Raw genomic sequence first — 15,834 nt, 5'->3', positions numbered from 1 at the left:
GCGGAAGGAGAAGCGCTCCTAGACCGTATTCTAGAGAACACTCCCCTACTAGAACCCTCCGTGTAGAACCCGAGCCAAGCCACGAGGAAGTCTCTTCGGCTAAAGCTGAACATGTACCACTTTTAGAGAGACCCTCGCCTGAACCAAAAGATCCGGAGGAAGGTTCCCAACCTTCGGACCTCCTGTATTTCGAGGATGATTTTTTTGAAGAATTCAGAAACACCTCTTAGTACTCATGCCAAAAGAGACCACCAGATCCTGTCACTCCTTCAGACCCCTTAGATGAACAATTTCTCAAAAGATCTATCAAGGAGTTGATAGCTATCATGAGTAGCGAATGGGTAGAAGAAATGGAGCTTTCATCTAAAGAAATTCAGATACGCGCCCCTTCATTCACCATCCGATGCTCAGTTGGCAGAACCTCGGTGGAAGTCCTCTACAATCCTACGGTCGGAGCTAACCACATGTCCGCGTCTTTTGCTCACACCTATTTTAGCGATGATGCCATCACTCCAACAATCAAAACCTATAGAATTGCACAACATATCAAACTAGAAGGACTAGGGGTTCTTCATAACATTTCACTCTATCACAATGAGAATGAAGTTCCCCTAGACTTCCATGTCTTCAATATCCAGTATTTTGATATCTTAATAGGGCATCCCCTAGAAAATTTCTTCCTTGATCTACCAAAAATAGGGGATTTGGATGTAAAGTTGGGGAGAGACACTTTTTCCATTCCTATCACCCGAGCCAAAAACTCAGTGGTAGAATCTCTCCCTACTCTAACGTGCCCAAGGAGGTTATGTCGGTTTTACCCTTTGATTCTCCTGAGTCGTCCTTAGAAAAGGATGCAAAACTCTTCGTAGAAAAAGAGGACAACTTAGGGGAAACCATAGATATTCCTCAAGAGGAAGCGCCGGCATGACCTCCGGTTGAGCTAAAACCCTTGCCCGCTGGCCTATGTTATGCTTTCTTAAATGGCAACAAAGAAACTCCTATAATCATTAGCGATAAGCTTTCTAATGAGGAGACATCTAAACTCATCGTCATCTTAGAAAAACATAGGTCGGTCTTCAGGTATTCCTTGCAAGATCTCAAGGGGATTAGCCCAACACTCTGCACCTATCACATTCCGATTGACCCTTCGAGTACACCTTCTCGAGAGCCTCAGCATAGGCTCAATAATGTGATGCGGGAAGTCATGAAGAAGGAAGTCCTCAAACTTCTTCATGCCGGAATTATTTATCCCGTACCACACAGTGACTGGGTTAGCCCCGTCCAAGTGGTTCCAAAGAAAGGAGGAATGACAGTCGTAGAAAATAACAAAAATGAGTTGATCCCACAACGAACCATCACGGGGTGGAGAATGTGCATTGATTACCGAAAAGTCAACGCGGCAACAAAGAAAGACCACTTCCCACTGCCTTTCATTGATGAAATGTTAGAGCGATTGGCGAAGCATTATTTCTTCTGTTTCCTCGATGGGTATTCAGGGTATCATTAGATTCCCATCCACCCCGATGATCAGAGCAAGATGACTTTCACATGCCCGTATGGAACGTACGCTTATCGTAGAATGTCGTTCGGGTTGTGTAATGTGCCCGCTTCATTTCAACGGTGCATGATGTCTATTTTTTCAGACATGATTGAAGAAATCATGGAGGTTTTCTTGGATGACTTTTTGGTCTATGGGAAAACCTTTGATCACTGTCTGGAGAATTTAGAAAAGGTCTTGCAAAGGTGCCAAGAAAAGGGCCTGGTACTTAACTGTTAAAAGTGCCATTTCATGGTCTGTGAGGGCATCGTTCTTGGACACCTTGTGTCCGAGAGGGGGATTGAGGTAGATAAGGCTAAGATCGAAGTTATCGAGCAACTACCACCCCCCGTGAATGTAAAGAGAATCCGTGGCTTCTTAGGTCATGCAGGGTTCTATAGACGATTTATCAAAGATTTTTCACAAATCGCTAGACCCCTCACGAACCTGCTAGCTAAGGATGCACCCTTTGAATTCACAGATGAGTGCTTAAATGCTTTCCACACTCTCAAGAAAGCACTCATCTCAGCACCAATCATCCAACCACCCGATTGGTCGCTACCCTTCGAGATCATGTGTGATGCTAGTGACTATGTTGTTGGTGCGGTCCTTGACCAAACCAAAGATAAGAAGCATCACACAATCGCATATGCTAGCAAAACGCTAATAGGAGCACAGCTCAACTACGCTACCACAGAAAAGAGCTCTTAGCAGCCATTTTTGCTATCGACAAGTTTAGGTCTTACTCAGTAGGTGCAAAAGTTATCGTTTATACTGATCATGCTGCACTTAAATACTTGCTCACAAAGAAAGACGCTAAACCTAGATTAATAAGATGGGTTCTCTTACTCCAAGAATTTGACCTTGAGATAAAAGATAAAAAAGGAGTAGAGAACACTGTCGCCTATCATCTATCGCGTTTGCAAGTCACTAACATGCAGGAAATGCCAAAAATGACTTCCTACATGATGACATGCTACTGAAGGTGACGGTACAAACCCGTGGTACACAAACATCGTGAACTTCATGGTTTCAAGATACGTACCACCAGGCGAAAACAAAAGAAAGCTACAAGCCAAAAGCAGACGTCACCATTGGGATGACCCATACCTGTACAGGGTATGCTCTGACGTCCTGTTGAGGAGATGTGTACCAATGGTGGAAGGTTTGCAAATTATTGAAAAGTGCCATGCAACACCGTACGGAGACCATTACGTAGTATTCCGCACACAAGCCAAAATTTGGCAGTGTGGATTCTTCTGGCCAACGATGTATGAAGACACCAAGGAATTCATCCAAAGGTGTCGAAAATGCCAGCTGCAAGGTGGCATCACTGCTCGCAACGCAATGCCCCTCCACTACAACCTTTTTTTTTCCAACCGAGGAACCTTCCCCATTTCCATTAGATCAACAGAAATACAACCGTTCAGCATTACAAGAAGAGACAGATAACAGAGAGAGAGAGAGCCTAACAACCGGCAGAGAACAATCCACGACTTAACAGCCAACTTGATACTAGGCCTAAAAGACAGCCACCCAGAAGAAACTGAAAGACAGTTTTGGAGCAGCAACGCGCTCCCCCCTAGACAGAGTCTAAAAGATAACCTGAAGGAACTAAGATTATTACATCACGACACATCAAAAAGGGCTATCAAAAGCCAGCCAAAAGTCTGAGACCAAAAGACTTCACAATCCGCATTCTCATCCCAGCGGGGACTCCCTAAGCTTGATCAGGGTCTTCTTCATCATGCTCCGACGACTCACCATCTTGCAGCAGCAACCTGTTAACCTGTCTTGCAGTTTGGGCAGCCAATATTTCCTTAGCCACTCTAAGCATTGTATTTGCTCCCTCCACCAGCTGCTCATGATCAAATTCTGCAAATAATCCTGACCAATAAATCATAAGCGTGCAAGCGTGACATATTATTTCAAGAGGGCTATTTATCAGCTTCTGTTCAAAACAAGCTTTGTTGCGAGATCTCCATATTGCCCAACAAATAGCTGCAACACCCCAAGGGTGGAATTGTTTACCGAAAGGAAACCACCTCTCACACCATTGCCAACATTGTTCCAAATTGGACGGAACATTCGTTGCCCCAAAACACTTGGCTACGATTGACCATAAGACTTTGGCAACTGGACATTGAAAAACGAGATGAGATGTAGTTTCCACACAATCACAGAAAACACAGTTAGGACCCCCTGCCATTTCCTTTTTCTCAAATTTTCTTTCGTGAGTACCGCATCCTTAGATATAAGCCACAGAAAAAAATTTATCTTTGCAGGAATCTTACCTTCTAAATGTAGAATAACAGAGATAGAAGGGAAACACCACACACCCAACGTGGGGGGTGGGGGGGGGGGGGTGACCTTGATATATATAGCCAATACATGGCAGGTGCTAATCATACTAAATATAGACTTGCCTAATATACACTTTCCTAATGTACATATCTATCAGCCGCCCTCAGTCGAAGCATCAGGATTCCGGATGCACAGACTGGACCGAAAATCCTCAAAGAGCTGAACCGGCAGCCCCTTTGTCATGAGATCAGCAAACTGATACTTGGACGGCACATGGAGAACGCGAACCTCGCCGAGAGCCACCTTCTCACGGACGAAATGGATGTCGATCTCAATGTGCTTGGTACGGCGGTGGTGGACCGGGTTGGCTGTCATATAGACAGCGCTGACGTTGTCACAGTAGACAACTGTGGCGACCTTCAATGGAACGTGAAGTTCCTGAAGAAGCTGTCGAAGCCAACAGCACTCTGCGACCACATGAGCAACAGCCCGGTACTTGGCCTCCGCACTGGACCGGGACACCATGGTTTGCCGTTTGGACGACCATGACACCAAGCTGTCGCCGAGGAAGACGCAGAAGCCGGAGGTGGAGCGGCGGGAGTCGGGGCACCCTGCCTAGTCAGCGTCGGAGTAGGCAATCAACTTGTCGATAGGCCCAGTACTGATGTGGAGGCCAGCTGACAGTGTGCCCTTCACATACCGAAGTATGCGCTTGATCAGCGCAAGGTGAGCTTCGCGCGGATCATGCATGAAGAGGCACACCTGCTGCACAGCGTACGCCAGGTCGGGGCGAGTGAGTGTCAAGTACTGAAGTGAGCCGGCGAGACTCCGGTACGTGGCGGGGTCGGCAACAGGAGCGCCCTCCGTGGCAGAGAGCTTGGCACGAGAGTCGACAGGCGTCGATGTCGAGTGACATTCGGCCATGCCCGCCTTCTGAAGAAGATCCACCGCGTACTGCCTTTGGCTGAGGAAGAGCCCGTCGGAGGAGCGAGTGACGGAGATCCCCAGGAAGTGATGGAGCTCCCCAAGGTCCGTCATGGCAAACTCAGAGTGAAGGCGACCGATGATGCGGCAGAGCAGAGCATCCGAGGAAGCCGTTAGGACGATGTCGTCGACGTACAGCAGCAAGTAGGCACTGGCGCCGCCCTCAGTGCAGACGAAGAGGGAGGTGTCGGTGGCAGAAGCGACGAAGCCGAGCTGTCGAACGTACGTGGCGAAGCGCTGGTGCCACGCCCGCGGGGCCTGCTTGAGGCCATAAAGGGAGCGCTGAAGAAGACAGACGGCGTCGGGACGCGCCGGGTCGACGAAGCCGGGGGGCTGCTGACAGTAGACCGTCTCGTGCAGGTGACCGTGAAGAAAGGCATTCTTCACGTCCAGCTGGTGGATGGGCCACTGACGAGAAGCGGCGATGCTGAGGACGACCCGAATGGTGGCTGGCTTGACGACGGGGCTGAACGTTTCGTCGTAGTCGATGCCGTGGCGCTGGGTGAAGCCGCGAACGACCCAGCGAGCCTTGTGACGAGCCAGGGTGCCATTGGAGTGGAACTTGTGCCGGAAGATCCACTTGCCTGTCACCACGTTGGCACCTGGGGGCCAGGAAACGAGTCGCCACGTGTCGTTGTCGACGAGAGCCTTGTACTCCTCAGCCATGGCCGCACGCCACTGGGGGTCGGCAAGGGCCCCTCTGTAGTCGCGGGGAATGGGTGAGGCAGTGGAGGCGGCGGCGACGTGAGCAGACGATGGGAAGCTGTAACAATCAACAGGCTTCAGCGAGCCTGTCTGGAGGCGCGTCACAGGTCGGCTCGAAGTAGGAGGTGGTGGACCGGCTGCCACAACTGGAGCAGGAGCCGGCAGTTCTGGAACAGTGGGCGCCGGCGGGGGCACCTCCATGACTGGTGCAGATAGTGGTGCAGGAGCCGGCTCAGCAGCCGGGGCGGGAGCACCAGCACGCCGCCGAACGTAGACCCGTAGAGGTGGACCGGTCGGAGCAGGAGCAGCCGTGCCAGGAGGAAGGACCGGGCCAATCTGTAGGATGGCGGGGTCCTCAGCGAGCTCCTCCAGTTGAGCTCGGCGTCGCGGCTGCTCAGCGGCGACTGGCGACGGGGCGACCGCAGGGGGCACCATGGTGGCAGTGTGGTGCACCGGCGCAGCAGGACCTGGAAGAAGAAAATCCAGAGAGCTTGTGGGCTCACTGGTGGGGTCAGTGCTGAACGGAAAATGATTCTCGTCGAAGACAACATAACGGGAGATGATAATCCGTCTAGTTGTGAGGTCGAGACACCGATAACCCTTGTGAGAGGAGGGGTATCCAAGAAAGACACAGGCTGTGGAGCGAGGGGCCAGCTTGTGTTTGGAAGTGGCGGTGAGGTTGGGATAGCAGAGGCAACCGAAGACACGAAGAATAGTGTAGTCTGGGGACTGCTTGAAGAGTTGCTCATAGGGAACTCTATGGTGAATGGCTGAGCAGGGGCGCCTGTTGAGGAGATATGTGGCTGTAGCTAGCGCCTCTGCCCAATATTTGGGTGGCATGTGGGCGTGGATGAGCAGCGTGCGACATATGTTGTTCAGAGGCGTCTGGTCTGCAGATCCTTAACAGAAAAGCCAAATGCGTCAAATTCGATAGTGCAATTGTTGTCACGAGTGAATTGGCGAACCGAAAGTAAGTTGCGCACTAGAGAGGGGACAACTAGAACATTGCGAAGTGAGAAGGGAGACGCGTGGCCTGGTAATGTGGAGCTGCCGGAGCAAGAGACAGGAAGATGATGGCCGCTGCCAACAGTGATGGATGGGATAGAAGAGAGTTGACGGGAGAGGAGTATACCATCCGAGTTGTGCATGTGGGAGGTGGCGCCGGAGTCCATGACCCAGCCGGAGTTCTGGAGCGCCATCTGGTTCAAGGCGGCGATGAGGCCGGCCTGATCCCACAGTGGAGCGGATGGAGCTGGCGGAGGGGGAGCGAAGACGGTGTGGGCCTGCGGATTGGCACCCATGATGCCCTGGTCACCGTGAGGGGGCCAGCCGCCGGGGCTGTTGCCCTGCTGCCAGCTGCGGCCTGGAGGAGGAACGCCGCCCTGGAAGGCCCATGGGTTGTAGCAGAACCAGGGCCCCATGGGGTGGTTGCCCCCTTGCTGTCCACTGCCGCTGCCCTGCTGCCAGCCAGCGCCGGTGCCTTGGCCGTGCCAGCCGCCCTGTTTCTTGCCGCCCTTGCCTTTCTTGCCGCCCCCAGAGCCCTTGGGAGCAGCGCCAGTGGCCACAGAGGAGGAGGGCCGGCACCCTGGAGAAGTGCAGGAGCCAGAGGCGGCCACCATGGCAGATGCAGCCGTGGTCTTCTCGTCGTTGGCGAGGCGCAGCTCTTTGAGGGAGAGCATTTCTCGCGCCCTGGAGAAGGAAGGCAGCTCGGGGGAGTTGGCGATGTCGTCGGCAGTGGCAGTGTAGCGTGGGTTGAGGCCGCGTAGGAGGCTGAGACGAGTTGGGAGTCCTCGATGGTGTGGCCGATGTCCCGAAGAGCGGCGGCCTTGATCTTGAGGCGCTGGCAGTACTCGTCAATCGTCGAGTCACCCTGTTTCAAGGAGTGAAACTCCTCAAGCAGGAAGACAGCCCGGGGCGCGCGGTTGGAACGGAAGAGGCCCTCAATCGCCACCCACAGCTCGCGGGCGGACTGGTTCTCGTCGGTGATGGCAAGATCAAGAACCGAGTCGTCGACGGTGTTGAGGATCCAGCCGCGGACAGTGCACTCGGCAATGTCCCACGATGGATCAGCAGTCGGAGGGGCTGGCCCGTCGATGTGGGGGCGAAGGCTGAATTTCCCACACAAGGCCTTGAAGAACGAAGCCCACTTGGTGAAGTTAGGATTCTTCATCTCCAGGGTAACCGGAATGTGAGTCTTCACGTTCACAGCGGTGTAGGGGTGGACGACGATGGCCTGCGGTGGTGGTGGTGCAGCAGCGGCTGCGGCAGCAGCGGCGGCAGTGGCTGCGGCAGCAGCGGCGGCAGCGGCTGCGGCCGAGGCATCGGCGTTGGAAGACATCTCGCCACAGGAGGAGGGGCGCCCAGGAGAGAGGTGGGGAGGAAGGAGGCGGAAGTAGAAGGTCCGGGATCTAATTGATCTCGGTCTGTGATACCATGTAGAATAACAGAGATAGAAGGGAAACACCACACACCCAACGTGGGGGGGGGGGTGACCTTGATATATATAGCCAATACATGGCAGCTTACATGCAATACATGGCAGGTGCTAATCATACTAAATATAGACTTGCCTAATATACACTTTCCTAATGTACATATCTATCACTAAACGTTATATTGGTACCATTTAAAGCTTGAGCAACCAGAATATCTTTGCACTCACACAATTCAAAAAGGAAAGGGGCAGTTACACATATTGGATCTTTATATAACCAAGGGTCAAGCCAAAAACGAGTTTTTTCACCATTATTTATAGTAATTCCTTGTCCTTGTAGATAAATGTCTTTTACTTTCAGAAGGTCATGCCAGATTGGGGAATCATTCAATCGATGTTTAACATCATGAATTGACTTATTTTGCATATACTTATATTTAACAATTTCTTGACAGAGTCCCTCTTCTTTTTACAGCCTCCACCACCATTTACATAACAGACTTATATTCAATTTCCTCAAATCTTTCATACCTAAACCACCCTGTTTTTTACTTTTACAGATAATCTCCCACTTGACAAGATGATATTTCTTTTTGGTTCCACCCCCTTGCCAGAGAAAGGTTCTCCGAATCTGATCCATCTTTTTGATAGTGGTTTTCGGGAGCAAATATATAGACATGTGGTAAATAGGGGAATTATTCAAACTAGAACTAATCAAAATGGATCTACCTGCAATAGAAAGTGTCCCCCCCTTCCACACATCTAACCTCTTGTTCCCTTTGTCAACTAAAGGAAGCCAGTCACATACTTTCAGTCTGCAAGGCCTATTTAATTGGAAAAAGGCCTATTTGACAATTGAAAATCTCAGCATACTTTTCCCCCCAGTTCTCCTCATCGTTGAGCATTATAACTTCACTTTTGTTAAAATTTATTTTTAAACCAGCAAGCATTTCAAACAAATAGAGCAGCAATTTCAAATGAACGGCTCCCTGCAGATCATGTTTCAAGAAGATTATTGTATCATCGGCGTATTGTAAAATGGCAACACCATTTGGTATAATATGACTAATTAAACTAGTAATCAAACCGTTTCCTTGAGCTCTATGTATCATTCTAGTTAAACAGTCCACCACAAAGTTGAAGAGGATTGGCGACAGAGGGTCACCCTGTCTTACCCCTTTATAACTTTTGATGTAAGACCCAATTTTATTATTTACCTTCACACTCACTGTCCCTCCGGAAACAATTTGCTTAATCCACTGGCACCATTTATCTTCAAAACCTCTATTTTCCAAACAAGTGAAAAGGAGCTTCCAATTCACTTTGTCATACGCCTTCTCAAAATCAAGTTTCAGTATAACCCCTACCTCTTTTTTGTTTTTGGTTTCATGCAAGATTTCGTGTAAGCACATAACTCCAGACATGATATTCCTATTCTTCATAAAAGCCGTTTGAGTACTATGGATTAACTTATCAACTATAGGCTCAAGTCTGATAGTCAACGTCTTTGTAACCAGTTTATATAGGCAATTCAAAAGACATATCAGACGGTATTGCTGAATCCTGGAGGCCTCTTTGATTTTTGGCAGCAAAGTGATAATGCCATAATTAAGCCTACTGATATCAACTTTATGATGGAAGAAGTCGTTGAACATTTGGACAATGTCATTTTTAACAATAGGCCAACAGTTTTGATAGAACTCTATTGGGATCTTATCCGGGCCAGCCGCTTTATTTTTTTCCATTTGCCAAAGGGCTTCTTTGATTTCGTTTTCAGAAAAAGGTTTACACAATAATGCATTATCACTTTCAGAAACTTTTGGGATGTTCTCCCAAATGTCTGAATCCATCTGAACCTCATATTCAATGGGGGGACCAAACAAATCAGCATAGTATTCAGATGCATGTTTCAGTAAATTTTCATCTCCTTCTATCGTTTGATCATCATTTTCTTTTCCAGACTGATAATACTGTTTTTTCTTTTCCTTCCATTTGCACATTTGTGAAAAAAAGGCAGTATTGTTATCACCTTTGAGCAGCCAAGTCTCAAGGCTTCTCTCGTACCAATATGTTTCTTCTTGTTCAAGACTTTTTAAATTCTCACAGACCAACCACACTTTCCTATCAATTTGCTCAGCCGTCAGATTATCTGATTCCTCTAAACTTTCTAATGCAGCTAACTCGTTTGGGTATTCCTTTCTCTTTTTTTTTTCTGAATTCACCTTGGAGGTTAAAACACCAACCTTAGAAAAATTGCTTAAACAGTTTCAGCTTGTGTTGGATCTTATCCAGAGCAGATTTTGCTCTACATGGTTTATTCCAAATTTTCTCAACTAAAGGATAGAACTCAGGATTTTGAAACCAATTTAGATCAAACTTGAATTGAATAAAAGGAATACACACTTTTTTCCCCAGAGGAGATAATCAAAGGGTTATGATCTGAAACTTCTCTGGGCAGTTTGTTCACCATGGCTTGGGGAAACAAATCTTCCCATTCTCTGGTTACCAAAATTCTATCTAATTTTCCAGAATGGGGTTTTCCTGATTATTTGACCATGTATACAAAGCCCCATTCATATATAATTCTCTTAATTCATAAAACTGAATCACAGAATTGAAAAGGTCTGTGTGTTTATGTACACCATCCATGGTGTTTTTCTCTTTAACAAAACGGATGATATTGAAATCACCCCCTAAAATCATAGGTTCATTGTTTGAAGCACAAAAATGAGAAAGTTTAGATAAAAAGGACAGTTTATTCTCGTCCTGGGCTGCACCATATACTGTTAACAAGTTCCATTTGATTTTCAAAACTTTATCCCACAAATTCATTTTCAGCATGAATTCCCCCTGCTTAAAAGACCCCACATCAAATCTTTCTAACAAAATTCCTAGTAAAAACCCACCCGATTTTCCTTTTGATGGGTTCCACATCCACGAGTAGTCTTGATTTGGATCAAATTTTCTCAACAAAGAGTCATTACATTCAGGAATCATAGTCTCTTGAAGCCCCAAAAAATGGAATTTGTATTCTAGAATGAGTTTTTTTAAGAAAGTAGAGACTCCTTTCTTTTTCAAGCCTCTACAGTTCCAAAAAAGGCCTTGTATCATCATTTTTTCCTTTGTTTTTTCTTTTATTCAGATTCATAGGAATTTTAACATTCCTGGAATTATGCAAGCCAAGATCTTCCTGGTCTTGCTTTCTCCCCCCTAGGGAGACTTTACATTTTTTCATACCTGTTTTGGTTTTTCCTTTCGATTTCTGAATAACTAACATTTCTAAATCAGAGTCATCATCAGTAATTTCAACAATAACAGGAATATTTTCATCTACAGGATTGAACTCAACAGTCTCATCCTCAGTAATAATATTAGGTTTATTAAAATGTTTGATATGCAGGCAATTTCTGGCAATTTCTAAGTCTTTAAGCAAATCAAAAGTGGCAAAACCAGTATTATTAACATGCACCCCCATATTCTTAGCAAGAGAATGTAAGCACTCATTATCAATCTCAGAAAGATTCTATGGCTTTGTGATGTTACCTTCTAGCGATCTCTTCTTAGCCATAGCTTCAGTCTTCTCTTGGGTAGTCAGCAACATATCTTTCATTAGCCTCTCGCTCCTCCTTCTCTCAATCTGATTACCAGGACCTTGTTCTTGAACAGTAGCCATTACAGACCCGCCAGGATTGGTATCCATTATCACCATACCAGAGTTGTCCTGCCATCATCAGTAATGATACTCTCTTGAGAGTTGATAATAGCTTCATTAGTCACATCTTTCTCTACTTGATTAAGATTGGTCATAAGAGTCTCATCACATGGCATGTCAGCGAGACCACTTAGACCAAGGCTTGCATGAGCTTGCTTCTGTGCTTTTATAACTTGAGCTGCATCTCCTACATTCTCATCAATTTCCATAGCCCAAACTTGATGATTCTCATCACTGATCTTTTCCTTGGAATTGCCCTGATTAGTGTCATCATAAGCATCAATCTTCCTCAATCTTTCACTTAGCGTCTCACTTTCTGCATCTGAATCCTCAAAAGTGTCCAGTATATGCACCTTGTCAGCTTGCTCACCACCTCCCATTGTATGATCAACAGTTTGAGTCACCACACCTTTGGCTTTTTCATCAGGAGAGATCAGATGAGCAGGAATTTTCCCAGTTTTGTCAGATCTATCACCACTCATTTTGGGAGGAGCAGAATTGGAAATCTGAGTTGTCTTGGATTGCTGAATTAACTTGCTAGATCTAGCACTATGATTTGGATTCCCACTCTGAGAAACAGTACCTTTCTCAGGACTATTGCTTGAGGAAATTTTGGTTGTTCATCAGCCTTGAAACGCTTAGGATCAGGACCTTTCTCAGTAATTTTGATCCCACTAGACAAAGTCCTCACAGGTTCTACACCTTGCACTTCTCTCTCAAAAGTGAAGTCATAGAAATACAAACCCAAGGTGCCTTCAGCAGTTTTAGGGACCCGGTGAACATCCCTACAAGCGATTTTCATTCTCACATAATCAGACCTGTATCGAGTTTTCTCATCTATCTCCATGACCTTGCCTACAAGACCCCCAACCTTTGCAAGAGTTCTAATGGATCTCTGGTCAGCAGGAATAGCCCCCACTCTGAACCAAGCTTGTTGCAGCACCCCTTTAGCGCCAAACATCGGTGACCATTGTTCAACCTTCATTTGAGCATTAGCCTCTTTCATGGTTAAAGCCTCGAACTGACTCCAATCAAATACCAACTTAGCGTTAGGGAATCTCATAACAAATCTATTCTCCCCAACCTGTCTTGCATTCCACTTCCAGGTACTTGAGCCAGCTACATGCATGAATTGCTGTTCTATCTGTTTTCCAGTAGCATGCCCTTGCACAATGGAAATCACAGCAATACTTTCCTTCTCCCTAGAAACCCTTGGATCAATCAATTCCTCAATAAAGAAGAAGCTCTGATCCTCCACTTGAGCTGCATAGAGTTCTGGGCCAGTATTCCAAGACACCCACCTCTTGCAACCATATGCAGTGTGATTGTTGGACCCACAGATTTCACATAACACCTTTCTACAATCTCTAGTCAAATGATTAAACAGACCACAATTCTCACAAGCAACCCTATTCTGAGCAGGATTAGGACCATTGCGGGTACCATCAACAGGATTACCTTGGGCAGGAGCTCCCGGGGCAAGAATGATTTGATTATCCTCAGATTTTGTCCCTTGATTAGCTTCAAATTCTGGCCCTTGCTTGTTCCCAACTTTCTCAGCAGCCTATTCCCACTTCTCATTAGAAGCTTCGTCGCCATGTGGAGTATCTTCAACCACAGGCTTCTTGGAGTCTTCCTCTCGGCGCTCCCAAACATTCCTGCCTCTGACTCTACCCGGATCCCCTCTGCCTCTGCCCTGATCACCTCGACCTTGACCTCTTCCGAAGCCACCCGCACCGCCCTTCCAACCGCCCCCCGCACCTCCATCCCACCGTCGGTGTTACGCCCTAAAGCAACTAACGTGTTTGTGTAATAATGCATGTGATAGAAGGTATTGATAAATTTCTTATAGCCTAAAATAATCAATAAAAATATTAAATTAATATTGATGCAATAGCTCATGTATATCAAGTAGGGTTTAAAACCAATTTTTATTAAGCAAAAATACTATAGAACATGTGTGTGATAATTAAATAAAGTTGGGAGTGCAAACTTTGTAGAAGACAATGAAATACTTGCTGTTGAAAAATAATATTGCTTAGTAATATTTTCTATAGCTTAGAAATGCAATTTGAAATAGAGTTCAACTCAAAAACTTAGAAAATTTTAAGCTTGTGTACAGCTGGACATTGCCAAGTTTAACAATTTATTTAGAGGGATTGGGTTAGAGGGTGATGCGGTGTTCTAGCTCGGCTGAGCAGCCTTATGTATCAGTTTGATCGTGATGAAGTCGGTTTTGCTTTAGAGGCAATGGTTTAGTGGTAGTCGCTGCTTTTAAAATCCGTGCACAACACGTTCTCGGGCTAGCCCTCTGGGCTAGGCGCGGTCACCAGGACGCGGGGGCACGTCGTCGTGGGCGCACACGCGCTGCCGCGCTTGGCCGGCCTGGTTGCCTACGCCGTGGTGATTACCGGCTCCGGCCTGGCTGATCGTCGCCGCTGCTGCCACGTTGCATCGTTCTGTGCCGCTGTCGCTGTCGCCACTGCTGCGCTGCTCTCTCTCTCTCTCCCTCCCTCCCTTCACCGTAGCCTGCGTTGTTTGCTGCGCGCATGGCTATACTACCGTGCCACGGTCTCAGGGTCGTGCCGCTGGTGCCGTTGCTGCCTCTACGCCCGTGCCGTGTCGATGCCGCCGCCGCTACCATCGCATCGCCACGCTGCGCGCCTACCGCTACACCGCGCTGCGTCATTGACCCGCTTTGACACCGCGCGCATGAGGCCGTGTCACCATCGCCTTGCCATTTATGGCACTACGGCGCGCGGGTCAAGTCGGCAGTGAGCACGTGGCCGTCGGCGGCGCGCCAAGCCAGGCTTGGCCGCCACTACCCCACATCGTGTGCACGTATTGCCAAGTCGCGCACAGGACTACGCTCTGCCTTTCCTATCACTTTGCCTCGCCATGTAGCGCGTGTTCATAGCCGCTCACCTCACCTACCCCACTCCGGCTCAAACCGCCCCTGGCGCATCGTGACGCCACGCTGAGCATTTAACACGCAACCCCTGCCCTCGCTCGTGAGGTTGTGTCTTCGTGCTACCATGCCTTACCGTTTCTTGTCCGTTCCACGTTGTGTCGAGGCTACTGTCCACCATGTAGCAGCGGCAGCACACCATTCCTTCCTTTTAAATTCACCACCTCGGGCTTCGTAGCGCATTTCCTCGCACCAGTGGGTGGCATGGGTAGTCAGCTACGCGCCCTATTCTCCTCAAGCCCGGCCGATCACTACCGATAGCCAATTTGACATTTTGCTCGCCGCCGGCCGTGGGCGCTGCCGAATCAGTAGGATGGGAGGTAAGGCATGTAGGAGTGGTAGTAGTTCGATTGCTCATAACCCTGCACTCGCCTTGACTCCCTCTATACGGCGCTCGCACTGTTTTGGCCAGGGTGCTCATCATCGGTGGGGTGACGCAACGGTGTCCATCATAGAGTGCCACCGCCCCGCTCGGTCGCACGTGGCCAGACCGCAATGACACTTCCCAGCTTCAACCATTAGTAGTGCATACAGCACGGTGAGCTACGGATGCTTCTCCGCCATCTCAATCTTGCTGTGAGGGCGTAGGCTCGCCGGAACAGTCGCGCCGCCACCGTGGAGAGCCGCTCGTCGCTGTAGCTCGTGCCAGCGCGTCTTCAAGTTCCTAACCGCCGCCCATCCTTGCGCATTTAGCTGTAGATGGTGGTCGGCCCCTTACTTCTATTGTAGCGAGACTAGTTTGCCCGGTGTAACCGCCATTGCCACCGGTATACCGCGTAGCCGCGCGTGGGTACTATTTACACCAAAATTTGGAGAGAAGAACGTGAAAACTCGAAGCTTCCAAAATTGTGCCAATCAAGGACTTGATTGCATGAGGATCGATATCAAGCTGATTCAAAGGAGACACTGGAATCGACTCTCTTTGAATGATGTTAGCAAGTAACGATAATGGGCTATGGTTGGCGTCGGGAGATGCATATCGGACTCTACAAAAAGGGAAACATTAGGGTCCAAGTTTATCTTAAGATTAGGAATGTTCTCTTTTATGCCAAAGATTGTTATGAGTCATACTCAAATAGGATTCATGTTTAGGCTCTAGGTATAAATATTAGACCCCGGCTATTGAAAAAGACACACAATCAATCAAATACAAGTTACTTACTTTTTCAGCTTCGGCCACCCCTTAGGAG

At 47.9% G+C, this 15,834-nt stretch overlaps 1 protein-coding gene and 1 long non-coding RNA gene across 2 annotated transcripts; both read right to left on the bottom strand.

Annotated features, from left to right (window-relative positions):
- Positions 1 to 3,010: 3,010 nt before the first annotated feature.
- On the bottom strand, positions 3,011 to 13,404 carry LOC136509634 (uncharacterized). Its single transcript, XR_010772404.1, has 2 exons — positions 11,508 to 13,404; positions 3,011 to 3,424 (listed from the first exon to the last, which is right to left on the bottom strand). It is a non-coding gene; the product is annotated as an uncharacterized lncRNA (long non-coding RNA).
- Positions 6,406 to 7,384, bottom strand: LOC136509375 (uncharacterized). The gene has a single exon (XM_066504195.1). The coding sequence runs from the start codon at positions 7,207 to 7,209 to the stop codon at positions 6,406 to 6,408; it is 804 nt and encodes a 267-aa protein (XP_066360292.1). The 5' UTR covers positions 7,210 to 7,384.
- Positions 13,405 to 15,834: the final 2,430 nt, after the last annotated feature.

This window comes from Miscanthus floridulus, chromosome 15, assembly GCF_019320115.1.
Source record: "Miscanthus floridulus cultivar M001 chromosome 15, ASM1932011v1, whole genome shotgun sequence".
In the NCBI taxonomy this organism is placed as follows: domain Eukaryota; kingdom Viridiplantae; phylum Streptophyta; class Magnoliopsida; order Poales; family Poaceae; genus Miscanthus; species Miscanthus floridulus.
This window is presented reverse-complemented; position numbering and strand designations above follow the sequence as displayed.